The sequence below is a fragment of the Oryctolagus cuniculus genome, chromosome 15 (genome assembly GCF_051225735.1).
Source record: "Oryctolagus cuniculus isolate XC-2025 breed Fujian yellow rabbit chromosome 15, ASM5122573v1, whole genome shotgun sequence".
Classification (NCBI taxonomy): domain Eukaryota; kingdom Metazoa; phylum Chordata; class Mammalia; order Lagomorpha; family Leporidae; genus Oryctolagus; species Oryctolagus cuniculus.
This window is the reverse complement of record NC_142881.1, coordinates 758119-783742: the sequence shown is the minus strand read 5'-3', so window position 1 is coordinate 783742 and position 25624 is coordinate 758119. Positions and strand designations below refer to the sequence as shown.

Sequence of the window (25624 nt, the reverse complement as noted above, 5' to 3'; positions counted from 1 at the left end):
GAAACGCCAGGACCATCCTGTGTGTCACCGCAGTGCCATCGACAATTCTCCCTGTGGCTCCGGAGAAAGAGCTCCGCGCTGGCCGCGGCTCCGTGACCACAGCCACGGCGGGCACTGTCCGGCCGCCGTGCGCGGGTCCCAGCCGGACCCTCCAAGACCCATGCGGGACCTCAAGCCACACCGGCTCCCAGAACCGCGGGCCTCGCACCCAGACGAGGCCCCTCCAGCTCCGCCGGCCCCGCGCCACCTGTGGGCGGGCGTCTCGCTTCCCGCGCGCGGCCCCCGGGGGAACCCGAACCGCGGACCCCCAGCCGACCCCCGCGCCGCGCTCACCGTCCTCCTTGTCGTCAAACACCGGCCTGCGCGCCGCGGCCGCCGACACGGACGACCCCATCCTCTTCCTCCACTTGCTCCACGAGAACAGGGGGCGCGGCTGCGCGCGGGCATCGCCGGCGTCCCGGGCCCGGGGCTGACCGCCGGCGGGCAGCGGCTGGGCTTGGGGCGCGTCGGGGCCGAGGGCTCGCGCGCGGCCAGGGGGCGGCGAGCCCGGGGGCGCCGCGGCGCTGCTGCCTCTGCGCTCGGCGCCGCTCCTCATGGCCGGCCCGGGGTGTGCGCCGCGGCCGCAGGCGGGAGCATGGCCGGCCCCGGGGCCGGCAGGCGCGGGAGCCGAGGGGCCGGCAGCGCCGCCGTGCGCCCAGCCCGGGTTCTCGTGGCTCGCAGGCGGCCGAGCCCGCCCCGCAGCTGCGAGCAAGCGGGGGCGCCCGGGGCGGGGTCGGGGCGGGGCCTGCGCGGAGCCTTGCGCGGAGCTCAGCGCGTTGCTCGGTGCTCGGTGCTCGGTGCTTGCCGCCCGGATGCGGGCTGGGGGCCTGGGGCGCTCGGACCGCGCGGCCGCCCAGGAGCGAGGAAGACAGGTGAGAGTCCTCTCGGCTATCTCGAGGGCCCCGAAAGACAGGGGTCTTGGAGGCGGGAGCGACGCTGGTCGGCACCGTTGGGGACCCCTCGCCGACGTGGCCAGCGGGGCTTCGGGGGTCCTTTTGTGTCTTCCTAGCCCCCGAGAAGAGCCGCCTGCGGCTTCTGCCGCCCGAATTGGGAGTCCGGGGCCTTGCGTTCCTCGAGGCCAGCCCGGGGTCGCCAAGGCAGCGGCGTGGGGTTGGCTCAGGACGCGGTTCCGCCCTGCGGCTGCGGCCCGCGCGGGGCGAGGCCGCGAACGCGCGCACACGCAGGCGCGCGCTCACGGACCCGGGCGGCGCCGAGCGCGGTTCCCGAGGGAGGCTCCCGCACAGGGCCGCGGCCGCGGCCCGGCTGAGGTGGGGAGCGCAAGTCGGCCGGGTCCTCTGGCCTCCCAGTATCCGACAGAAGGCTTTGCACTGGGAGCTGCGGGGCGCGGCCTGACCCCCTGCCCCTGCGCCCTGATCGCCTGGCAGCTGCAGCTTCCCGCGCCCGCCGCTGTCACCGAGGAATCAGTTTTGGCCTCCCCAGGCCCTGCTGTCACGCGGCCAGGCCCTTTGTTCCCTGAGCGGGTCTTCCGCCGCCCCTCCCCCGCCAAGGCGGGTTCCCACACCTGCCTTGCTGGTCCCTGGCTGGCCCGGAGGCCCTCCCCTCCCCCGCCGCCCTTCCCAACAGCTTCGAAACTCATCCTGGCAGCCCGAGTCTGGCTGTTGGCATCTTAGGGGCCAACTTCCCCATCACTGGGGGATGCAGTGACTGGAAGCCCCTGCCCAGCTGCTTGGCCGGGGGAACGCGAGGAATCTGCCCCGGCGTTGAGCTTCTGGGACCGCGGCTCACGGGAACTCTCCCTCCAGGCCCACCTGTGCATGTCTCCCGCCGCCTGGCCTGTTTTTGTGTCTCAGGCTGAACTGCACCCACATGGCGGTGGGTTCCCCGCCCCACTGGGCTCGCAGCCCTCCATGAACACCCACAGCCGTCTGCACCGAGCGCCTGCCGGCGGCCATTACCCAAAAGTAGGTAAGAGCCCCTGATGTGCTGAACGCCTAGGAGGAGCAGCCAGGGCACTGACTCAGCCGGCTGGAGCCTGGGAGTCCTCCCAAGCAGGCAGCCTCCACAGGTGGCAGGAAAGGGGTCAAAACACGAGGCCAGGGGTCTCAGGAAGAGGCCGAGACACAGGTGAGGCTGACCTTGCCCACACCTGGCCTCCTGCAGGAAGGGGAGCTGGCATCCCTGCCTGTGGGGCCGTCGGAGCCGCCCAGAGGACGCAGGCGTGTGCGTGTGCCGGCCAAGGCTCCAGGGAGCCTGGTGGCTGAGCCCCAGGGTTTGACGACTGGGGTGGGAGCCCGAGCTGCACGCCGGTTCCCAGAGCGGCTGTGGCAAATCACGAGTGTGGTGGCTTCTAACAGCAGGCGTTTGGCCTCACAGGGCTTTGGCGGCAGGGCTGGCTCCTGAGAATCCGGCCCCAGCCTTCTCCGGTCCTGGCTGTCCCCAGGCCCTGGGCGTCCACCCAGTCCCTGACCTGCCACACATCAGTGCGCTCTCTGCTTCCCACCCCTGTCATGAGCGGGACCACAGTAAGCAAGAGCCACACATCTGCAAAGCCCCTTTCCTAAACACGGTCACTCAGGTCCAGGTCTGCTAGCTTGGTGGACGGGGTCCTGGCCCCCCGAAACCCCTGCTCACCACACCCCAGCATCCCCAAAGTGCCGTCTCACCTGAGTCAGGTGCAGAACCCTGCTGTAGCCCCACTGTGCCTTCCCTGGGTCTCAGTGGCCTACGTCAGCCAAGGTCTGAAAGAAATAAATGGACAATTCCAGAAACAATTCGTACGTTTAAGATGTTATTTACTTGAAAAGCAGAGAGACAGCGACAAAGTCTCCAATCCCCGAGTTCCCTTCCCAAATGCCTGCAACAGCTGGGGCTGGGCCAGGCCAAAGCCAGGTGCCTGGAGCTCAATTCATTTTCCACTTGGATGCTGCCTCCCAGGGCCCACAGTAGCAGGAAGCTGGAATCGGAAACAGAACTGGGACTGGAGCCCAGGCACCCTACTATGGGACGTGGGTGTCCCCCCCCGCCCCCATGTGTGAATTCTGAATTGTTCCGTCCGAGCAGCAGGGTGAAAGCTCACAGATGGGCTCCATCCCACCTGGGACACGAGCCGGCCCTTCATCTGGCACGTCCCCGCCGTGTCCACGCCCTGCTGTCTTGGTTATCAGGTCGGCTGCGCAGCCTCCCAGACCCTGTGTCCCTGTGCCCTCCTGCGACTTGGTAACAGCCCCAGTGGGTGAGGGCAGGGACGCTGGCCACCGGGCGAGGCCGGGGGGGCTGCCGTGGGAAGCGGAGGCAGCGCCGACCTAGTGCTGAGAGGAAAACATGGGTCCTGAGCCCTGCAGCGAGCACCGATCAGAAACTGGAGAAAGGAAGCGGAACTCACGCTGGTTTTGCTGTCACACCTCAGACTGCAACAGCCCCGGCACCTGCTAAGTGCTTGGCCAACGAGAAGGCGCTCGCTGCGCGTGTGTGTGTGCAGGCGTAGGTGTCTGGGTGCACACGTGTGTATGAACACAGCACTGCTCCCAGGGATTGTACTGCCCTTGGTTCCAGGCGTCCCTGGGCGGGGGGACTTGGCCTCCGGACCTGTGAAACTGCAAAACACGTTCTTGGCTTCCAGACTGCAGCAAGCTCCCATCCCCAAAGGGAGAACGGGGGGGGGGGGGGCAGACGGAAGTCAGCCGAGCAGGAAAAGTGTGCTGGCGTTCGGGGTCTGAGCAGGATTCCCACCGGCGCCGTGCCCACCCTCTGGGCCCACGGAGGCTGCTGGCTGCTGACCCTGTGTCTCAGGGCAGCACAGGTTTGCAGCTCGGTGCTCCCGTCCGGGTTCCTTGCTGCTGTGGATTTTGGGAAGTCTGCCAGCGCCCCCCCATCCTGAATCTCTGTCCCTCAGCCGACGCCGGCAATGCAGCTGCTGAGGGGTTCCCACAGAGCCCTGGGGCTGCTCAGTGTGCAGAGGGGTCCGTGTGGCCAGAGACCTTTTCCGCCAGCTGCTGCCGTGGTCAGGGGGCCACGTGAGTCACCCGCCTGGGCTCTCCGCACCCCCTCTGGAAACGGCTTTCCGGCGGTTTCTGAGCCAGGGTGTCCTTTGCAGCAGGGATGGGCGCTTCGCGTAGCAGTCTTCTGGCTCCCGCCGTGAGCAGCACACCGGCAGGTGGACAGATGCACCTGCAGCTGGGGCTCGGCCCTCCCGCCGTGAGCAGCACACCGGCAGGTGGACAGATGCACCTGCCGCTGGGGCTCGGCCAGCCCTCCCGCCGTGAGCAGCACACCGGCAGGTGGACAGATGCACCTGCCGCTGGGGCTCGGCCAGCCCTCCCGCCGTGAGCAGCACACCGGCAGGTGGACAGATGCACCTGCAGCTGGGGCTCGGCCCTCCCGCCGTGAGCAGCACACCGGCAGGTGGACAGATGCACCTGCCGCTGGGGCTCGGCCAGCGCTCCCGCCGGCTGTACACCGGCCAGCGCTCCCGCCAGCTGTTCACCGCGGCAGGGCTCCAGGCGTCTCCTGCTCCTCATCACTGGGTGGCGACCTTTCCTCCCGGTCCTAACAGCACTCAGTTCCACCTGAGCCCTCCCCAGAAGCCCCGTCCGGGCCCATGCTGCTACAGCCCCTGTCCTCCAGGCCTTCTGGCCGTTTGGACGAGGGTCATCTCTACTTCAGGGCACCTGACTGTAGCTTTAGCCACATCCACAAAACGCCCGCACATCCGTACCTAGACTCCTGTTTGATTCAATAGCTCCTGGGCAGTTGCAACCTCCACCGTGTGAGGAAGCAGTGCGGGGGGACGCAGAGGGAGGTGTCCGGGTGGACCCCAGGTCTCCCGCAGGGATGGGCCTGCCCTTGCAGCAAAGCCTTCCGTGATGGCATCCGGGGCAGGTGTGACTCGAGCCAGGGCCACCTCTGACACCCTCATCACCTCCAGGCCCAGATGAGTCCCATGACCAGCTGGCCACAGAGCACAAAAGCAGCTCGGGAGATGGGGGGAGCGAGACTCTGTGCAAAAAGAGGTAGCAGACCCCACCTCTCCAAAGCAAGGAGCAGGCCCGGGAGGGGATCCCACAGGCCACACCAGGGCTTGGTGCACCTGCCGGGGGCTGGTCATCGGCCAGGTGTGCAATGGCAAGGCTGGACTCAGCAGTGGCTGAGAGGCACCCCTAGAGGGGGAGGGGGCTACAGGCTCAGGGAGACAGAAGTGGGGGATGGACGCCCTCTCCACCCCTGCTCCCCCAGCATCTGGACGGCCTCTGTTCCCTGCAGACTGGAGAGGACCGCGGGTCTGCAGGGGGCCTGGGCTCCCTGACCTCAGGGGAACAGTGACCCCCAGGGGGGGCTCAGGTGCAGTTGCCATCGGACAGTGACAAGGCCAGCGCCAGAGGCTCAGGACAGAGCTGCCCCACGGGGACCCATGGCAACCCAGGTGCCCAGAGAGGGGCTTGGCAATGGGTGTGCTTGTAGAGAGCTACCTGTGGCACGAGGACCGGCAGCCTCCTCCCCTGTTCCCAGGTTGGAGCCGGTTCATAGCTTGCTGCTGCCTTGTGATGAGAGCCTGGCCGTGCAGCCCAGGTGTGCACCGTGGATCTCCCCATCTGCCCACTGACCGGACCGGGGACTGTCAGACCCTGACAGTCTTTCCCAGAGACCCAGCACGCCGCCACGGGAGCGCTGGCAGTCAGGGCTTTGGGAGGTTGAGTGACGGCTCAAGGCGGTCGCAAGGTGGGTCTCATGAACCACACACTGCCCTGTGGGTCATTCCCTGGTCTCAGCAAGGCCCTGGAAGGAGGGTCTCCCACACCCCTGCCTACTCACCCCCCGTGAGCTGCCCCCAGGATACCGCCCTCTGCCTAATTTTATAAAACGCCCTGAATGGCCCAATCTGGGCACGTGGGTTTCTGGCTGCTGACGCCCTCCACCACACATGAGACCGTGGCCCCTGGCCCTCCACAGAGCAAGAGCAAGGTGACCCCACCGGGGCAGCTGAAGGTCAAGGCAACAGGTGTGCAAGGCCCTGCCGAGACTGCAGCCAGAGCAGCACCTCCCCCAGGAAGCGACGGCAACGCACGCCTGAGCCGAAGGCAAGACTCGGGCCGGAGCAGGGCCCGAGGAGCAGAGAGAGGATCGTGGCGCTGGCTCCAGCGCGGCCTGAACATGAGCCCCACAGTGACAGAGCCGCCTGTGCCACGGTGCAGCCGGACCAGTGCTGCCTGTGGACGCTTCCTGCCACCTGCTGGAGCCCAGCCCAGCTCTGCCAGGTGGCCGGGCGCTGACCCTCAGGCCATTCCCTGACCTTAGCAGTGGGGACACTGGCTGCTGAGCCTCCGGGCGTCGGGCAGCAGCCACGCGGGCCACACGGCAGAGCCCACACAGCACCTGCTGTGTGCGGGCACTGTGCTGTGGGAGGTGGGAGGAAGACGACACCCAACAAATGGTGACCGGCACAGTGGGCGGCGGGGTGGGGCACGGTGGGACGGCCAGGCGGAGGTGGCCAGGGAGGCAGGCCAGCAGCTCCAAGCTGGATGTGGCCTGAGAGTGGAGGTGAGTGACGCTATCACAGAACCAGAGGCAGGAAAGGCCAGACTGGACGAATGGACAGAGCGAGGCAGGAACTCGCAGAGGAGGGGGTGGGGGTGGGGGTGGGCTAAGTCACCGGGGCCCTCCGGCTGCAGGGGACACAGGCTCCGGCCGCCTGGGTGGGGCTCCTAAGTACCCGTGCGATGAGCTTGGCCAGTGGGTGAAGCACCTGGCCTCCTCCGTCCCTAGGGAGCTGCAAGGAGACGCCCTCCTGGAGAAGTCCTACGCGGCCAGGCCAGTCCCTGTGGCTGGGAGCCCGGGCCGGCACGGCACGGCAGCGAATCGCCTTGTCTCTGCCTCCCTTCCCTCTCTCTCGCTTTGCTGACTCGGGACTGGCCGTCCCCGACCAGACTTACTCCTGGCTCAGGCGAGGTCCTCCAGGGAGCAGCTCCCACCCAGTCCCGTGGCAGGTGCACAGCAGAGAGCTGGATCAGAAGAGGAGTAGCTGGGACTCGAACCAGCGCCCATGTGCGATGATGGCACTGCAGGTGGTGGATTTACCCACTATGCCACAGCGCTGGCCCCAGGTTTACCTTTCAAAACCAGCATATTTTAGGGTCTTGTCTTTGTTTCTAGCATGATGGTCTGTACCTTTGATAAAAAAATAAAATTTAGGGCTGGTGCTGTGGCGTAGCAGGCTAAGCCTCCACCTGTGGTGCCAGTATCCCCTGTGGGTGCTGGTTTGTGTCGTAGCTGCCCCTCTTCCAGGCCAGCTCTCTGCTGTGGCCCGGAAGGCAGTGGAGGAGGCCCAGGTGCCTGGGCCCTGCACCCACATGCAAGACCCGGAGGAAGCTCCTAGCTCCTGGCTTCAGAGAGGCCATCTGGGGAGTGAACCAGAGGATGGAAGATCTCTCTCTGTTTCTCACTCTACCTCTCAAATAAATAAAGAAAACCTTACAGATACAGATATTTTACTGAAGTGAAAGAGTCTCGGGGGGGGGGGGATCTTCCATCTGCTTCACCCCAGGGGGCTGCAGTCCCAGGGCTCGCGAGGCCAGAGCAGGAGCTCCGTCCTGCTGCACCCGGGCACCTGGGCCCCCTCTGCTGCTCCCCCAGTCATCAGCAGGGAGCCGGATGGGAAGTGGAGCAGCGAGGCCTCTAACCCGTGTCCACATGGGATGCCGGTGTCGCAGGCAGCGGCCTAGCCCGCTGCACCACAGTGCTGGCCCTGGTCTCCACCTTGGAATTCTTTACTGGGATACCATTGACGTGGCCCCTCTGCCTTCCCTTTCCATGGCTCTGTTCTGTCTGCTGCGTTTTCCCATCTTCTGTTAGGCTGCTCCACTTCTGATCCCGCTCTCCGCTATGGCCTGGGAAAGCAGTACAAGATGGCTCAAGCCCTTGGGCCCCTGTACCCACTGGGAGACCCAGAAGCAGCTCCTGGCTCCTGGCTTTGGATCAACACAGCTCCAGCCATTGCAGCCACCTGGAGAGTAAACCAGAGGATGGAAGACCTCTCTGTCTCTCCCTGCCTCTGCCTCTCTGTAACTCTTTCAAATAAAATAAATAAATCTAAAAAAAAGGAAAAGAAAACAATGCCTAGAGAAAGTGTGTGCACCCACTAAGAAACCTCCAAGCTGCACGAAGCAGGGCTCGACGATGCCCCAGCAACAGGAAGACTCGCTGTCACGGGAAGGGACTTCACCATTCTCATCCGAGGGGCTGAAAGCAAGTCCTGGTTCTGGAGGTCTGGACCACCTCCTGAGCATCCCGACCCAGTCACATCCACAGCGCTGTCCCCAGTCACCAGCAAAGCCCTGTCCTGGGACAGCAGAACACAGGGAGGGACGTCTCCGGGGAGGGAGGTCCTACACAATGTATCGTCTGCGCACAACAAAAGCAGACACCAACAGTGAAAGATGCCCCAGCACTCGGAGACTAACCACCAGGTGTCTGAACAACCCACGGACTGAGTAGAAAATCACAAGCAAAATGAGGAAATATTTTAAGTGGGGTGATTCTGAAAACCAGCACCATAAAATGTGAGGAATGAAGCTAGTTTTGAATGCTCTTATGAGAGGAAAAAGGGAATTTTAAAATCAGTGACCTAAGTTCTGTTTTTTGTTTTTTGTTTTTTGTTTTTTTTTTTTTTTTGACAGGCAGAGTTAGACAGTGAAAGGGAGAGACAGAGAGAAAGGTCTTCCTTCCATTGGTTCGCCCCCCAGATGGCCGCTATGGCCAGCGCAGTACCGATCCGAAGCCAGGAGCCAGGTGCTTCCTCCTGGTCTCACACGTGGGTGCAGGGACCCAAGCACTTGGGCCACCCTCCACTGCCTTACTGGGCCACAGCAGAGAGCTAGACTGGAAGAGGAACAGCTGGGACTAGAACCTGGCACTCATATAGGATGCCGGCGCCGCAGGTGGAGGATGAGCCAAGTGAGTCACGGCCCCAGCCCCATGAGTTCTGTCTTAAAAAGCTAAAAACAAAACAAAACAAAACAAAACAAAACACCATCCGACAAGGTATGCATATTTCAAAACAAGCACACCCTACATATACACAACTTTGAGTTAGAATATGATAAACAATAAGTTCCAGACTTTAAAATCACTAAGTCACAGTAGCAGAGAGTAAAGCAGCGCAGTTTAAACATCGGAGCAGAAAGGAGAGGAGGGGGCTGGGCCTCAGCACCGCAGCCCCCGTCTCAGACCAGGGAAACCGCCAGGAGACGCCCACACTGCACACCGCTGGTCCCTTGAGTCAGTACAACTGGGGCCGGTGCTGCAGCGTAGTGCGTAAAAGCTGCCACCCGCAGTCCAGCATTCCTTATATAAGGGTGCTGGTTCAAGTCCCAGCTGCTCCACTTCCTGTCCAGCTCTCTGCTGTGGCCTGGGAAAGCAGTGGAGGATGGCCCCAGTCCTTGGATCCCTGCACCCACGTGAGAGACCTGGAAGAAGCTTCAGATTGGCCCAGCTCCAGCCATTGTGGCCGACTGGGGAGTGAATCAGCAGATGGAAGACCTCTTTCTCTCTCTCTTTCTCCCTCTCTGTAATTCTGACTTTCAAATAAATTTTTTAAAAACTTCATACAATATATAAGACCCTAGCATTGCAGAATAAGAAAAAGAGAAAATCACAATATCAGAGGTGAAGAAGGGAGATCACTACAGAGCCTAAAAGAATGTCCATGACTCACCAAGGGACGTTCTGAAAAGCTGTGCTGATAAACTCACACTCACACAAAATGGAACAATTCTTTGAAAAATAAAATTTAGCAAAATTGACAAGATAGAAAATAGGAATAATCTCATACCTGTAAAAGAATTGAATTTGTGGGGCTGGTGCTGTGGCGTAGCAGGTAAAGCTGCTACCTGCAATGCCAGTATCCCAAATGGGCGCCGGTTCAAGTCCTGGCTGCTCCTCTTCTGATCCAGCTCTCTGCTGTGGCCTGGAAAGCAGTAGAAGATGGCCCAAGTGCTTGGGCCCCTGCACCCGTGTGGGAGACCCAGAAGAAGCTCCTGGCTCCTGACTCCTGGCTTCAGATCGGCACAGCTCTGGCCGTTGCAGCCAATTGGGGAGTGAACCATCGGATGGAAGACCTTTCTCTCTCTCTCTCTCTCTCTCTCTCTCTGCTTCTCCTTCTCTCTGTGTGTAACTCTGACTTTCAAATAAATAAATCTTTAAAAAAATTTTAAAAACATTTAAAAATAAAAAAGACTTGAATTTGCAAGTAAAAGCTCCTCCACAAAAGAAACTGGTGGTACTGGGGCAGAAGAGCATTTCTATGGGGACAGTAAGCTTAGCCCCTCGCGTCAACCATAGCAGGAACCCACATGTGAGAGCCAACCCCGCACAACTTCCAGGAGAAAACAGGGGAGTCTGCAGGTGTCTGGTTAACAAAAAGTTACCAGATGTGACAACAAAATAATAAGCCAGAAAGGACGTCGTACACTGTACTTAACTGAAGTGAACACCGCAGATGCTTTGAAAGACACCATGAAGAGAGCAAAAGGACAAGACAGGACTGGGGAAGAAGCTGCCACGTGCGGCTGTGGCAAGGGATCACCACCAGACCATGCAAAGGACTCCAGGACTCGGTCGAGAGAGGCCGGGTGTGCAGAGGCAGCTCTCCCCAGAAGACGGCTCGGGCTCTCACACACGCAGCTGTGAGCAGCACAGGTGGACAGTGAGGGGCCCGCGCTCGCCGGCACGGCTCAGCAGGGGCCGAGCTGGCACTCAAACCCTGCTGACGGACGCGACAGAATTCCCCTCCCAGGAGTCTGCCCAAGGACGAAGCCAACCCAGACACGCACGGAACAGCCACGTGACTCTGCAGCCCCCTGAAGTGCACGTGGTCGGAATGTCCAGCTCCGGCAGACGGATGTGCCAGCAGCGCCCCCACGCCATGGAGGACCAGAGACAGAGCAGTGAAATGCTGGCACTGCTGCGACACGGCTGGGCCTCGAGTTCACCCTAAAAACGAATAAAGGCAGAAGCAAAGACAGCAAACTGCACACCTGCATTTGTGAAAAACTTCCAGAAGGGGCATCTGGTAGAGGGACAGGAGGGAGGTCCGTCTTCCCCAGGGGTGGGTGGGGACAGGACTGTCTGGCTCGGGGATGCGGGGCTGGCAGGGGTGCCCTGGAGCCACCGAGCGGAATCTTCACGAGCGGCTGTCACCAGGCCTGTGCGTCCTCCCTCCTGTCACCTCGACTCCTCTGATGAGGATCAAGATGCTACACTGAAGTACACCATAGTGTATACCATAGTGTACACCATACAGCATGCCACAGTGTACACCATACAGTACGCCACAGTGTATACCATAGTGTACACCATACAGCACGCCACAGTGTACACCATACAGTGCACCACAGTGTATACCATAGTGTACACCATACAGCACGCCACAGTGTACACCATACAGTGCACCACAGTGTACACCACACAGTACACCACAGTGTACACCATACAGTACACCATTGTGTATACCATACAGTGTACCACAGTGTACACCATACAGTGTACCACAGTGTACACCATACAGTACACCATACAGTATACCAGTGTACACCATAGTATACACCATAGAGCACGCCACAATGTACACCATACAGTACACCATAGTGTACACCATACAGTGCACCACAGTGTACACCATACAGTACACCATAGTGTATACCATACAGTGCACCACCGTGTACACCATACAGTGCACCACAGTGTACACCATAGTGTATACCATAGTGTATAGCATAGTGTACACCATACAGTACGCCATAGTGTACACCATACAGTACGCCATAGTGTACACCATACAGTACACCATAGTGTATACCACAGTGTACACCATACAGTACGCCAGTGTACACCATACAGTACACCACAGTGTACACCATAGTGTATACCACAGTGTACACCATACATTATACAATAGTGTACACCATACAGTACACCAGTGTACACCATACAGTGCACTGTAGTGTATACCATACAGTACACCACAGTGTACACCATACAGTGCACCACAGTGTACACCATACTATATCATGCTATACTGTGCACCATAGTATACTACACTGTACTATATTATAGTATGGTATACCATACTCTATTATACCACACTACACAGCACTGTATCATACTACACTACACTACACCACACTATACTATAGCATATTATATCATACTACACTGTACACCACGCTACACCACACTGTACCACACCACACCACACCACACCACACTGTACCACACCACACCACACACCACACTGTACCACACCACACCACACCACACTGTACCACACTGTACCACACCACACTGTACCACACCACACCACACCACACCACACCACACCACACCACACTGTACACCACACTGTACCACACCACACTGTACCACACCACACCACACTGTACCACACCACACTGTACCACACCACACCACACCACACAACTCACACACTGCAACTCAAGAGAAAGTTAAGAGATTACAGGAGAGGAGGTGACTGAAGTGGCTGTGCTGGTGGCAAAGGCCCACGTGTGCCCGGGGCCGGCTGGGGACCTCCAGAGGGAGCCAGTCTTGGGGTATCTTGGGCCTTCTCCCAGAGGGCAATTTCTGGGTACAGGGAACAATATCTACCGGACACTCCCACAAAATCTGTGCAAGGAGTCACCTAACTTAGCAGCGAATGCTTGCGTCTCACAGGATGGCTGTGTGTGGCTCACCTGGCCAGGCCTGGGTTCAGTTCAGGTCTGACTGTGGGTCTCTCGTTCTGGGACCAGCAGGCCACCCTGTGCTTCCCGAGCGCCTGCAGAGGTGCAAGGGGGTGACTGTAGGCGTCCAGAACTCACTCTGCTGCTCCTCCCCCAACATCCTGCTGGCCAATCACGTGGCTTGCTCTGCTCCATGGAGTCCTGGACACCTCCCCTGAGAAATGAAAATGCTCCTGGGAGTGAAACAATGCAAACGCATGAGGGGGACGGCCAGACACTGCCCCAGGTAGGCCAGCCACACCCGCGGCACACGCCCTGGCCTGCGATGAGCAGACAGGCCTGAAGTTCTGACGACTCACACAGCGTACGGTAGCTGGGACAACAGCGGAGGTGAGCAGCTGGAGCTTCTTCCAGGCCTCCCACGCGGGTGCAGGGGCCCAAGGACTTGGCCATCTTCTGCTGCTTTCCCAGGAGCATTAGCAGGAAGCTGGATTGGAAGAGGAGCAGCTGGGTCTCGAACCGGTGCCCATATGAGACGCCGGCACTGCAGGCCAGGGCTTTAATCCCCTGCGCCACAGCGCCAGCCCTGCAACAGTGCCTCGTGCAGCAGCCAAGACCCAGCAGACCCGCACAGTCCCTGGACTGGCGTCCCAGCTCTGCCTCCATCTCCAGCCTCTTGCTGTGTGCAGCAGGCGATGATCCTGGACCTGGGGCCCTGCCCCCCCCCCCGCGTTCCAGGCTCCAGGCTTCAGCCTGGTCCAGCCATGGCTGTTGTGGGCATTTGGGGGAGTGAACCAGCGGGTGGAAGATCTCTTTCTGATTCATTCAAGTAGATGGAAATAAACGTAGAGACAAATTCCAAGTCATTCTCCCACAAGTGGCACTTTCCATGAACTTTCTGAAGACCCCCTGTGTGTGCACGTGCTGTCAGTCACCAACAGCCATCTTTCTCTCCCGCCTCCGCAACACCACGTGAGAGCCTCTGTCAGCAAAGTGTTCACCTACGGCCGCACAGAGAGGCGCTCCTGCCGCAGCGCCGGCCGCGTATTACGCTCGCTCCCCAGTCCCCCCTGCACTCTGACCTCCACCTCTTGCTTGCTGGCCTTACCTTCTCCCTCCAGTTCTAAGACCATCCCGACTGACTTCAGATTTGTTGTCGCATCTTTCAGTTCTGGACTTTCAATCAATCCTTTCCAAGTTTCCGCTGTCAACCTTGCCTTTACTGCCTGCACTGTTCTGTTCGGCACCATTAGACTGCCCGTTATTCAATATAAACGCCTGTTGTTTATATACAAGCTGCCCACTTCTGTGTCTGGGTCCTCCCAGCGTCAGCTTCCACTTCCGGGTGTTTGTCTCAGACCTGATTCGGTGTTCCTGCCGTCCTCCGTGTGCCACACTGACACACATCAACACAGCGAGGGTATGATCCCAGACACTTCCTCCCTCCCCAGAAGGCAGGACAAGAGCTCCGCACCCCAGGTCACCCCAGGGCAATCCAGGCTCTTTCCAGCCCCTGCCTCTCCTCGGGTGGTCTCAGGATAGGGCCTCACCCCTGGATGTCGGTCTGCTGGGAGGTTGCTGGGCAGCTGAGGCTCTGAGCGCTTTTAGACACAGGGTGATTCTGGGGGAAGGTGACCCCACAGCCAAGCTCACCCTTCTAGAATCCTGGCTGCCTGGGGCCGGCGATGCCTTCGCTTCAGGTTTCAGCGGGCGGGCAGATGCGAGTGGCCACACCCAGGGCTGTCTCCCAAGGTGAGCTCGGTCCAGGTGCAGGCGTTGGCGGCGTCATGCGGTCCACACCGCGCCGGAGCGCGAGGTCTGACCCGACTCCAGCCCCCTAGCAGTGTGCACCCTGGAAGGCTGCAGAGATGGCCGAGCAGTTCCGGCTTCACCAGCCCCGGGCGCCGCAGGCCTGCGGGCGTGAGCTAACAGACGCAAACGCTCTCAGAAGGGATATTTGTTTAAAAAACATTCTGAACTCCTCAGTGGCTGCCCTAGCTGGTCCCTCGGTCACTCGCTGTCACCTCCGACCGGACCGAGCTTCGCAGGGGTGTGGGGGCTCCGGAGGGCGTCCCCGCGGCGGGTCCGGCCGAGGGGCGCTGCCCGGCCGGCCGGTGCGCAGGAAGCAGCTCCGGCCACCCTGCGGCCGGGTCTTCGCGCCGCCCCCCGCCTCCCCTCCACCCCACGGCTGCATCCCGCCCTCTCTCGCCCGGGTCCCTGCTGTCCCCGGCGCCCGCACAGGAAGCGGCCGCCATGCGATGGTCCGCGCTCAGGAGCAGGACCGGCCGGCGCCTCGTGCGCAGGCGCGCGTCAGCCCCGCGCGCCCGAGGTCGCCTGGCGCCTGCGGGATCCCGTAGCGCGTCGTCTCCATGGCAACCGCGTGGGCGCCCCCGCCGCTGCGGGCCGTGTAGGTCAGCCGCAGCCCGCAGGTGAGGCGCGAGACCCGGCTGGGGTCGGGGGCTGGGGAGAACCGGGATCCGCGGAGCGCAGGCCCTGGGGCGGGAGCGGGAAGCGACAGTGGCCAAGCCCAACCCTGGCCCGGGCCTGGGGTCAGCGCTGAGCCCGCGGAGCCGGTCCCCTGGCTCTGGCCGGGGGAGCTTGGGGCCGGGGTCCCCGTGGAACGCGGGCGCGAGGGGACCGCTCTGCGTCACAGTGGCCGGGAGCCCCTGGCCCCTTGACTGCGTCCTGGGCGGACCTGGCAGGGCTGTGGAGCAGGCACTCGCGTACACGCCCGTGGTGTGGGCACATAACACGTGTGTGCATATAGTACAGGTACATGCCCCCCACACGGGTGCACACATAACACACATGCACCCGTAACACGTGTACACGCCCCGTGGTGTGGGCACATAACACGTGTGTGCCTATAACGAGTACATGCCCCCCACACGGGTGCACACATAACACACATGCACCCGTAACACGTGTACACGCCCCACGGTGTGGGCACATAACACGTGTGTGCCTATAACGAGTACATGCGCCCCACACGGGTGCACACATAACACACATGTACCCATAACATGTGTACACGCCCCGTGGTGTGGGCACATAACACAGGCACCTATGACACAAATACATGCACCACACCCTTCAGTGTGTGCACATAACACGCATGCACCTATAACGTGCACAGGTTGCACATGGGTACACACACGTAACAAGTGCACATGCGTATAACGTGCTCCATGCACCACACATGGGTGCACCACCTGGGGGTGTGTATACATAACACACCCGGGTGCCTATAACACGTGTACACACACGTGCTCATACACGCACCACACAGGTGTACACCACCCACCCCGCGTTGCCAGTGGCCGCCGCTGGCCCGTTGCTTACCTGGGCGAACCTCTGGGGTGCAGGTGGCCTGTGCCTCAAGGACTCGGTGGCCCCAGGATGGCTGGGCAGGCCGAGACCGGATCCTGATGTCTCGACTTCTCCCCAGGACCCAACGTGCTGGCCGGACCCAGTGGCGCTGCAGACCCAGCAGGTTTAGGGGAGCCAGGAGGCCCCCGCCGGCTCACAGCAGGGTCCCCGCTGGCCCCCAGCATCACCGCTCCTGCTGTGCTCCTGTGTGTTCTTCAAGGTGACAGTGACGTCCTGGAGCTCCGTGGGTCAGAGGGAGGGTGGAGGGTGTCAGTGGGAACCTTCTTGTATTCCAGTTTTTACTCGGAAGTCAGGATTTTTAAAAAGAGATTTATTATTTATTTTATTTGAAAGGCAGGGTTACAGAGAGACACAGAGATAGAGAGGTCTCCCATCCTCTGGTTCAGTCCCCAGATGGCCGCAATGGCCAGAGTTGGGCCAGCGAGAAGCCAGGAGCTCCCTCGTGGGTGCAGGGTCCCGAGGACGTGGGCCATCTCGCACGGCTTTCCCAGGCCACGGCGGGGAGCTGCATGGGAAGTGGAACAGCAGGGGCTCAAAGCAGCGCCCTTACGGGATGCTGGCACTGCAGGCGGCGGCTTTACCCGCTGTGCCACAGCGCCGGCCCCGTGATGGCTTCTTTTTTTTTTTTTTTTTTTTTGACAGGCAGAGTGGACAGCGAGAGAGAGAGAGAGAGACAGAGAGAAAGGTCTTCCTTTGCCGTTGGTTCACCCTCCAATGGCCGCCGCGGCCGGCGCGCTGCGGCCGGCGCACCGCGCTGATCCGATGGCAGGAGCCAGGAGCCAGGTGCTTTTCCTGGTCTCCCATGGGGTGCAGGGCCCAAGCACCTGGGCCATCCTCCACTGCACTCCCTGGCCACAGCAGAGGGCTGGCCTGGAAGAGGGGCAACCGGGACAGAATCCGGCGCCCCAACCGGGACTAGAACCCGGTGTGCCGGCGCCGCTAGGCGGAGGATTAGCCTAGTGAGCCGCGGCGCCGGCCCTCGTGATGGCTTCTTAAACAGCCGGACCTGGCCTGTGCTCCACGGTGCCACCTCTGCCCTTGCTGTATTCCAGGTGACTCCAGACCAAGGAGGATGCTCTGCGGCCCCCCGGGGAGGACAGATGGAGGGAAGTCCCTCCCACAGAGCCCCCTCGGCTGCAGCTGAGGGCCCCAAGGAGCCTGCCGCCCCAGCACAGGACCTGCCCGAGCCCCTCTCCCAGGATGTGTGCAGGGGGCTGGAGGGGGTCATCTCCTGCTCCTCGCCCGTGCTGGACTTGAGTCAGAGTGGCCTGCGCCACCTGGGGGAGCTCTTTACGATCCCCAGTCTGCAGGTAAGCAGGGGCTCAGCCCGGCTCACCTTGCAGGCTCTGTCCCTGCGCACGTCGTGGGTTCTGGGGCCAAGGGAGGGGGCCAACCTGTGGCTTCACGAGGTCGATCACAGCCGCGTGGGAAGTTCAGGTCACAGCGGCAGTGCCGAACGCGGTGGGCTCGCCTGCCGAGACGCCCAGGCAGTACTGGGGCTGTGGATTGCAGCTCTCCTCGCTGGCCCCTTTGCCAGTGATGCACACTGGGTTTACTGTGCGCAGGCCGGCCCTGGTGACACAGTCTTGTCCTGACCACAGCGCTGGTGTGTCTCCGTTTTGCACGGCTGAAGTCAGCGTCCAGATAGTTGTAACTTTCACACCCAACTGAATGCACCTTTCGCCTCCACTTTCCATGAACTTTTTGAACTACCCCCTACGTCTCCTCTGCCCCCAGCTGGTGCTCCCGACGGCGGCCGCTGTGCGGTGCTGGCCGTAGGCGGGCATGGCTCCGGTCCTGGTGCCTCTGCCTGAGTTCGTGCCCAGCTGCTGGGAGCACACCTGGCCCTCATCCCGGGGGCTGAAGGACAGCCTGGCGTGGCAGTGGGTGCTGGGACAGTGCGTGGGGGGCCAGAAGGAGGAGGTGACCTTTGAAAACCCCGGGGTTGCATTTGGTGTGAAGGCTGCTTGAGAGAGGCGGCTGCTGCGAGCCCGGCTCTGCCCCGAGGCCGCCCGCTCTGCCAGCCCCGAGGGCGCGAGGGAGCGCTGGCGCTTGCCGATCCTCCGTGTGCCGCCCAGGTTCCCGAGGGGTAAACCGCCGGGGAGTTTCCGGCTTGGGTGTGCACGGCGTGCGTGGTGACGGCCTGTGCTTCTCCCTCTTCCTGCGGAAGCAACTGCACCTGCAGAGGAACGCCCTCTGCGCCATCCCCAAGGACTTCTTCCAGCTGCTGCCCAACCTCACCTGGCTCGACCTCCGGTACAACAGGATCAAGGCGCTGCCCTCCGGGATCGGGGCTCACAAGTAAGTGTGTCTGTTCCCAAGAGTTCCCCCTTTACAACGCGGGCCTGTGCCTTGGACACTCGGCTCCCATTCCTCACTGAAGGTTTACTTCGGAACACAAGCGTTTAACAGCGTTTTCAAAGCTAAGAGACTCGGAGGCGGCTCCCCCACGCACACGGCTGAGACCGTAGTGGGGGCTCGGCGGCCCCTCCCCCGGCCCCTGTGCTCCTGGGGGCCCTGTGCGGCCCACGGTGGTTCTTGGCCAATGGCGAGAACCTTGCCGCGTTTTGGAAAGCTCTGGGAAGCCACGTGCAGGCCGCCCGAGCTCTCTTGTGCTTCTGCCATGACACCAGGGCTTTCCCCTCTCTCCTGCCGGGGAGCAGAACCCGGCCCTGTGGTTGGAACACCTGCCCGAGCCACCCCCCATGGTTGGAACATCTGCCCGAGGCCCCCCCCATGGTTGGAACACCTGCCTGACACCCCCCCTCCGTGGTTGGAACACCTGCCCAAGCCCCCCCCCCCATGGTTGGAACACCTGCCCGAGGCCCTCCCCATGGTTGGAACACCTGCCCGACACCCCCCCTCCGTGGTTGGAACACCTGCCCAAGCCCCCCCCCCATGGTTGGAACACCTGCCCAAGCCCCCCCCCCATGGTTGGAACACCTGCCCGACACCCCCCCTCCGTGGTTGGAACACCTGCCCGAGACACCCCCCCGTGGTTGGAACACCTGCCCGAGCCCCCCACCCCGTGGTTGGAACACCTGCCCGAGCCCCCCACCCCGTGGTTGGAACACCTGCCCGAGCCCCCCACCCCGTGGTTGGAACACCTGCCCGAGGGCCCCACCCTGTAGTTGGAACACCTGCCCTAGGCCCCTCCCCCCCCGTCTCTCCCCTCCCCGCCCCCTCCCCCAGGAGCAGTGTGGCGTTCCTGAGCTTCTCCCGCAGCCTCTGGGGAAGCACTCGGCCGCATCCCACGTGTCCCATGGGAGACAGAGCTCCCACCAAGGCCGAGGGGTGGCGGGGGGCTGAGTGAGGACACAGCAGGGCTGTGCTGCGAAGCAGGGTTCAAGGGTCACCCGTGGGACTCCGTTGCATCCCGGACTTCTACTTGGAAAGAGACAGGAAGCCCAGGAGGCGCGAGTGGGGAGGGTGGGACTGACCTGGCTTCACTGTGAGGGGAGGGGCCGGCGGGCGGGATGAGGAGGAGCTGTGCACACAAGGGGCCATCACACCTGGACGAGGCTGGCCAGGCGGGGCCTTGGTGGCTTTGAGGGGGCAGGGCGGGTCCTGGACGGAGCCTGGGGAAGAGGGCTGCGTGCCCGCCCGGCCGCCAGCTGGGTGACCAGGACCCGCGGCAGGGCTGCCTCCGTGCCCCCGGGGCCACCTCCTTCACAGGGGCGTGCGGGTTCAGGGTAACTTGGCGCTTCTCCTCCACACGAGGTTTCGGCCTCGGCGCCGAGTGGCCGCACTGGCAGGGCAGAGTCGGCCGCGGCCTGGCCCCGAGGGTGCCGGTGCTTCTCCTGGAGCAAGCGTGCCGTGCTCAGCTTTGGGAATGCTTTGATTTTGCCAGTCAAAGCCAGCTGCTTCGTGTTGTTTATGATGTAATTTGCCTGTGATTTATAACCTATTACAGCATTAAAATTAGATCAGTTTAGTGCAGAGCTGAAACATATTAATTAGAAATTTTAAGTAATTATGGGCTTATTAAAAAGCCTTAAAATGCTCAAAAAGCATAATTAAGACAATGGCAGCGTTAGCGTGGGCCCGTCTCCGTGTCTGGGGTGTGCAGGCTGCTGGCAGAGACGGGCAGCGGAGGAGCCGGTGCGTCTGCTCGCCGGCAGGGCCGGCTCAGCTCAGCGCGGTGAGCCCTGGGGGTGGTGAACGCTCCAGGGAATGCAGAGAGTCTGAGCCTGGTGCCAGAGGAGGAGCAGCTCCTGGTGCCAGCCCGCCCCGCCTGGCCCATCCCACCGGCCCGGCCCCAGCACCGGGGCAGGAAGCCCCATTTCCTTCGGGGTCGTTGCCAGTCGAGCTCCCGTGCGACACCGGCAGTCTCAGTCTGTGTCTGGGAAGCTGTGGGGACCCTGGTGGCCCCGATGAGGACCTCCAAAGCGCTGGTCACGAGCCCCTCTCTGAGAAGCCGCGATGCAGAAGGAGAGCTGCAGGTGTAGGCCTGGATCGGCCCCGCCAGGCGCTCGCCTGAGACCGCTCCTGCCTGCCGGGCCTGGCGTCGGCAACGCGGCAGCAAGCGAGGAGGCAGGCGGGGCTCTCCCCTCCCGGGGCCTGAGCTGCTGCGGCTGTGGGGCCGTCTCCTGGTGGCAGGCACCTGTGCCCGGGGTCCCCCAGTGCCCCTGAGCCCTGACTTCCGAGTGGGGCAGTGGCTGGGTGAGCCGAGCCTGCGCCAGGAGCAGCCGGGGGCAGCAGAGGAGCCAGGATGATGGCGCCCCCTGCGTGCCGGGGCTCAGCTGGGAGGCAGAGGAGGGAGGGGGCAGCTGGGTCACACACGGAATAATCTTGAGATCGCCTGTGAGACCCAAGGACCACAGTCCAGTGAGAGGTGCGAGAGGGTTTGCTTGTCTGTGATTGATCGGTGTCACGAGCATTCCAGAAATGTGCCTCGGCCCTCTCCTGACTGAAACCTCGCCAAGCCCCGGGCGCTGGGTCCTGTCTGAGAGGGCAGCGTCCTGCACAGGAAGCTGCAGGCCCTCGATCCCGGCTTCTCAGGAAGCTGGAACCCAGGACGGTGGTTTGTCCCCGGGGGGCTGTTGGAGGTGTCTGAGGACATTTGTGGCTGTCACCACGGGGGGATGGGGCAGGGCCACTGGCGCGAGGTGGGGAGAGGCCGGAGGTGCAGCCCGGTGCCCTGCGGAGCTGGGAGTGCAGCCTGCCGGTCCCAGAGCCAGAGCCCGGCCCGGATCCTCACGCTTGGAGCCCCGTCGGCCGCAGCGTGCCCTGCTGCAGATGTCGCCCAGAAAGAGCAGAAAAGCGAGCGTTGTGTACTGGGGGGCCCGTTGCTTTCCTGCTGCCTAAGCAATTATTTTGTTTTGTTTTAAGGCACTTGAAAACTTTGCTCTTAGAGAGAAATCCTATCAAGATGTTACCAGTGGAGCTGGGTGAGTGTGGGAACCATGAAATCCTTGGAAATGGTGGGGTTTAAATGCTGCCTCTGGAAGCCAGCAGACCTGGGAGGGGGCCACGAGCCGTGCTGGGGGGGCAGGGGGTAGCACAGGTGTCACGGCTGTCAGGCGGAACAGGTGCCGCACAGCGTGGTGTTGGTGGGGGCGGGGGAGGGAGCAGGCGCTCGGCACCCAGCGCACGTCGTGGCTGGAGTGATGGTCTGGATTTCGGGCAGAGTTCACTCAGCGTTTCGCTCAGATTACCTCGAGTCCTGATACTGTCCTCTCTCTGCCATCAGTGACCCAAGAGCTGTGTTGAAGTCTTCCAGCGAGACTGTGGATTTGTCCCCCTCCTTTTACACCTGTAGATCTTGCTTCACCTGCTCGGCACTGCGCTGTTGGTGGGACAGAGTTCCCACGGATCTGGCCCCAAGTCGCTGGCTGAACAGAACGTTGCTTGCTTGGTTTCCTCCTGCCGCTGTGAGCTCCGCTCCTCTGGTACGCGTTTGCCTGGCGCCGTCTCGTCTGTGTCTTTACGGCTGAGGCCAAGTCCTGTTTGCGGCCTTAGTCTGCGCGTGCTGTTCCCTGTGCCTGAGTGTCCCTCCACAGCTGGGCCACCTCTGTCTTCGTGTTGCGGGTTTTGTCTTTCTGTCCGACTGTCGCTGTCACGTGTCCTGAGTGTCGGTACCCAGGAGTGAACTTGCTGCGGTCCCTGCAGCTCCTCGGGGCGGCTGCACCTGTTACCTTCCGCCCACAGCCCCGCCCTTGCATTTCTGGTGACGTGGCGGCGCCTCTGTGTGGTGTTAGTGGCGGTTGGTGGTTTTAGTGGCTTGGCCACGTGCTCAGGGGTCATTCACTGTGGACAGCGTGGCTGTGCCCACCATCCTGTGCTCATTATGTGCTTAGAAGACATTTTCCCGTCTGCCCTGTGACCTCTGTGTCCCCGAGCCGTCTGTAGTCACGGTCCATCGCTACATCCAGCGTGGCAGTCTCTGCCTTCTCTTGGGGCGCTCGGGCCCCCATGTTTGGCGGCATCTGTGGGAGCGACTGAGGTGGCCTGTTTCAGTTTCCCTGTTCCAGTTCAGTGTGTGTTGAATGCGTATTGACGCTCCCATTTCAGCTGCATGTGTAGCTGCGGGTGTAGCTCCAGGTGTGGCTCCAGCTGTGGCTCCGGGTGTAGGTGTATCTCTGGGTGTGGCTCCGGGTGTAGCTGCAGGTGTAGCTCCTGCTCCCCTAGCAGCTCAGTGGCTGCCGTGGGGGTTCCACTGCCCACCTGTGGCCCCGGGGTCACGCTGAGCCACGCTCCTTCACACGTGCTTGTCCCGTGCGTTCTGTCTGCCTCCCGTGTAAGCCCGTGTAAGGCACCGTTACACTTCTTGCCTTCGGTCACGGGCGTTCTAAGGGCGTCGAGAGCAGTGTTCGCCCCGCCGGGACCTCTGCCTTCCGTCTGGCTGAAGAACTTCCCTCAGGGTTCCTACAGCCAGCTGGCTCCCTGCTGCTGTCTTCTGCAGTGCTCCAGGCCACAGGGTTTGGGTTCTCAGCCGAGCCGTCCCTTTGGGAGGGAGCCGTGGGTGGGCTGGTTTTCTCAGCCGACGCTGTGCCCCGGGGCCGTCGCCGCGTGCCTGCTGGCTCTGTCCTGCCGTGTGGGGGTGTTGCTCGCCGTGGGCGCCCTCCAGGATTTGTCTGTTGGGTGGAGACGCCCAGCTGTGCTTCCTCCATGCTTGGTCGCTTAGAATTGGCTGAGTTTACTCAGCGGTACGGTCCCTGCCTCGCCCCCGCTCGAGACGCGCTCCCGTCCTCGTTCCTCCAGTCCTGTCTCCTCCCCTCTGCTGCACGCCAGGCCTTTGCTCCCGTCCCGCACTCACGAGGCCTGCACGTCTTCAGGAACCACCTTTCTGTTCTTAGACAGGCGGCCGTCTCCACGTCACCGAGCCTCTTTCTCCCTGCATCTCCAATGGCCTACAAAGCCTACTTAGTATTTTTTTTTTTTAAGATTTTATTTATTTATTTGCGAGGTAGAGTTACAGACAGTGAGAGGGAGAGACAGAGAGAGAGGTCTTCCATCCTCTGGTTCACTCCCCACATGGCTGCAATGGCTGGAGCTGTGCCGATACGAAGCCAGGAGCCAGGAGCCTCTTCCAGGTCTCCCATGGGTGCAGGGCCCAACGACTTGGGCCATCCTCCACTGCTTTCCCAGGCCACGGCAGAGAGCTGGACTGGAAGTGGAGCAGCCCGGACTAGAACCGGCGCCCATATGGGATGTCGGTGCCGCAGGTGGAGGACTAATCTACTGTGCCATGGAGCTGGCTCCCAACCTAGTTATTTTTTTTATCAGATGCTGATTTTTAGTCCTAAACTTTTCCTGCACATCTTAAGTGGTTTCTGTTCGTGCCCTGTTGGGTGGAGGCACGTTCTCCCGAGTGTGGGCTTCCAGCGGGGGCAGCTCTGTCCGCCGTGCTGTCCCGGGGTCGCGTGGCTTTCCCTTCCTCTCACTGTGGGTGCACCCGTGGGTTTCTTCTGTGTGGTGATCGTGGTTTGTGTCCACAGAGACGTCGTGGAGGTGCTGGGTTCTGTGATAGTCATCAAAAAGAAAAGCAGCTAGGCTCACAGGGCAGCGCTCAAGCTGTCCTGTTGCCGTGGGCACGAGAGACATCGGGGTCCCCACAGCTCCTGCAGCCGTGGCGGGGCCTCTGGAGCCTGGCCTGGGGCTGTGGGGTTCAGGCCTCAGCCAAAGGTTTGCACGTGGGATTTCTGTGCCTCCTACACTCTGGCCCCCTGGCTCTCCCCCCGCGCCCTGGCCTGTGCTGTAGCCTTCGGGTGCATGAGGCCCCGCCGGCTTCCTTCTGTGCCACCGCCGCCCTGACCTCCTCGACCCAGCGTCCCCTGCAGCTGTCGCCCCCCCGCCTCCGCCGGGCCCCCGCCGCCCTCCTGGCGTGGAGCTGCTGCAGCTGCTGGGAGCAGAAGTTCAGTGATTGTTTTAGTGATGAACCTGATGGTGCATCCTGGATGTGTTACGTTTTCTGTGACGTGAGTACTCCTTCTTGCATTGTTGCTACTATTTTCATAAATCCAGTGGATGCTTTTTTAAAAAAAAATGTTCATTTACTCACTTGGACGTCAGAGTTTCAGAGAGAAACAGAGAGACAGCGAGCTTCCTGTCTGCTGGTTCCCTCCTCGAATGGCCGGCAGCTCTGTTGGGGGGCTATGGTGGGGGGGCGGCAGCTCTGATGGGGGGCTATGGTGGGGGCGGCAGCTCTGATGGGGGCTGTGGTGGGGGGGCGGCAGCTCTGATGGGGGCTATGGTGGGGGCGGCAGCTCTGATGGGGGCTATGGTGGGGGGCGGCAGCTCTGATGGGGGCTATGGTGGGGGCGGCAGCTCTGATGGGGGCTATGGTGGGGGCGGCAGCTCTGATGGGGGGCTGTGGTGGGGGCGGCAGCTCTGATGGGGGGCTGTGGTGGGGGCGGCAGCTCTGATGGGGGGCTGTGGTGGGGGCGGCAGCTCTGATGGGGGGCTATGGTGGGGGGGCGGCAGCTCTGATGGGGGGCTATGGTGGGGGCGGCAGCTCTGATGGGGGGCTATGGTGGGGGCGGCAGCTCTGATGGGGGGCTATGGTGGGGGCGGCAGCTCTGATGGGGGGCTATGGTGGGGGACGGCAGCTCTGATGGGGGCTATGGTGGGGGGCGGCAGCTCTGATGGGGGCTATGGTGGGGGCGGCAGCTCTGATGGGGGCTATGGTGGGGGCGGCAGCTCTGATGGGGGGCTGTGGTGGGGGCGGCAGCTCTGATGGGGGCTATGGTGGGGGCGGCAGCTCTGATGGGGGCTATGGTGGGGGCGGCAGCTCTGATGGGGGCTATGGTGGGGGCGGCAGCTCTGATGGGGGCTATGGTGGGGGCGGCAGCTCTGATGGGGGCTATGGTAGGGGCGGCAGCTCTGATGGGGGCTATGGTGGGGGCGGCAGCTCTGATGGGGGCTATGGTAGGGGCGGCAGCTCTGATGGGGGGGCTATGGTGGGGGCGGCAGCTCTGATGGGGGGCTATGGTGGGGCCGGCAGCTCTGATGGGGGCTATGGTGGGGGCGGCAGCTCTGATGGGGGCTATGGTAGGGGCGGCAGC

The 25624-nt window shown here is 61.9% G+C and overlaps 2 protein-coding genes and 1 long non-coding RNA gene across 10 annotated transcripts in view; 1 reads left to right on the top strand and 2 right to left on the bottom strand.

Annotated features, from left to right (window-relative positions):
* STK32C (serine/threonine kinase 32C) overlaps positions 1-742 on the bottom strand; it is a 54619-nt gene extending 53877 nt beyond the window's left edge. Inside the window, exon 1 of the mRNA XM_051830110.3 lies at positions 334-742. Coding sequence (XP_051686070.1) covers positions 334-595 — 262 coding nt within the window. The 5' untranslated portion in view covers positions 596-742. The remainder of the gene's footprint in view (positions 1-333) is intronic.
* A 4764-nt stretch (positions 743-5506) lies between these two features.
* LOC149121882 (uncharacterized) lies at positions 5507-15001 on the bottom strand. Of its 3 annotated transcripts, none has more exons than XR_016221395.1 (3): positions 12741-15001; positions 9824-10983; positions 5507-7880 (listed from the first exon to the last, which is right to left on the bottom strand). It is a non-coding gene; the product is annotated as an uncharacterized LOC149121882 (long non-coding RNA). The 3 variants fall into 3 exon arrangements; XR_016221396.1 differs by having other exon boundaries at positions 5507-10983; positions 12741-12942; positions 13088-15001; XR_016221397.1 differs by having other exon boundaries at positions 5507-10983; positions 12741-13215; positions 14382-15001.
* Positions 15002-15044: 43 nt separating this feature from the next.
* LRRC27 (leucine rich repeat containing 27) overlaps positions 15045-25624 on the top strand; it is a 38920-nt gene continuing 28340 nt past the window's right edge. For 2 of the 6 annotated variants that reach the window (XR_016221394.1, XM_070057057.2), the window contains exons 1-5: positions 15045-15157; positions 16177-16317; positions 17171-17428; positions 18289-18419; positions 21450-21508. Coding sequence is in view for 2 of the 6 variants with exons in the window: in XM_070057057.2 (XP_069913158.1) it covers positions 17219-17428; positions 18289-18419; positions 21450-21508 (400 nt within the window). In the remaining 4 variants the exon portion in view is untranslated. The other 4 variants (XM_070057068.2, XM_070057063.2, XM_070057065.2 and 1 more) reach the window with 3 other exon arrangements.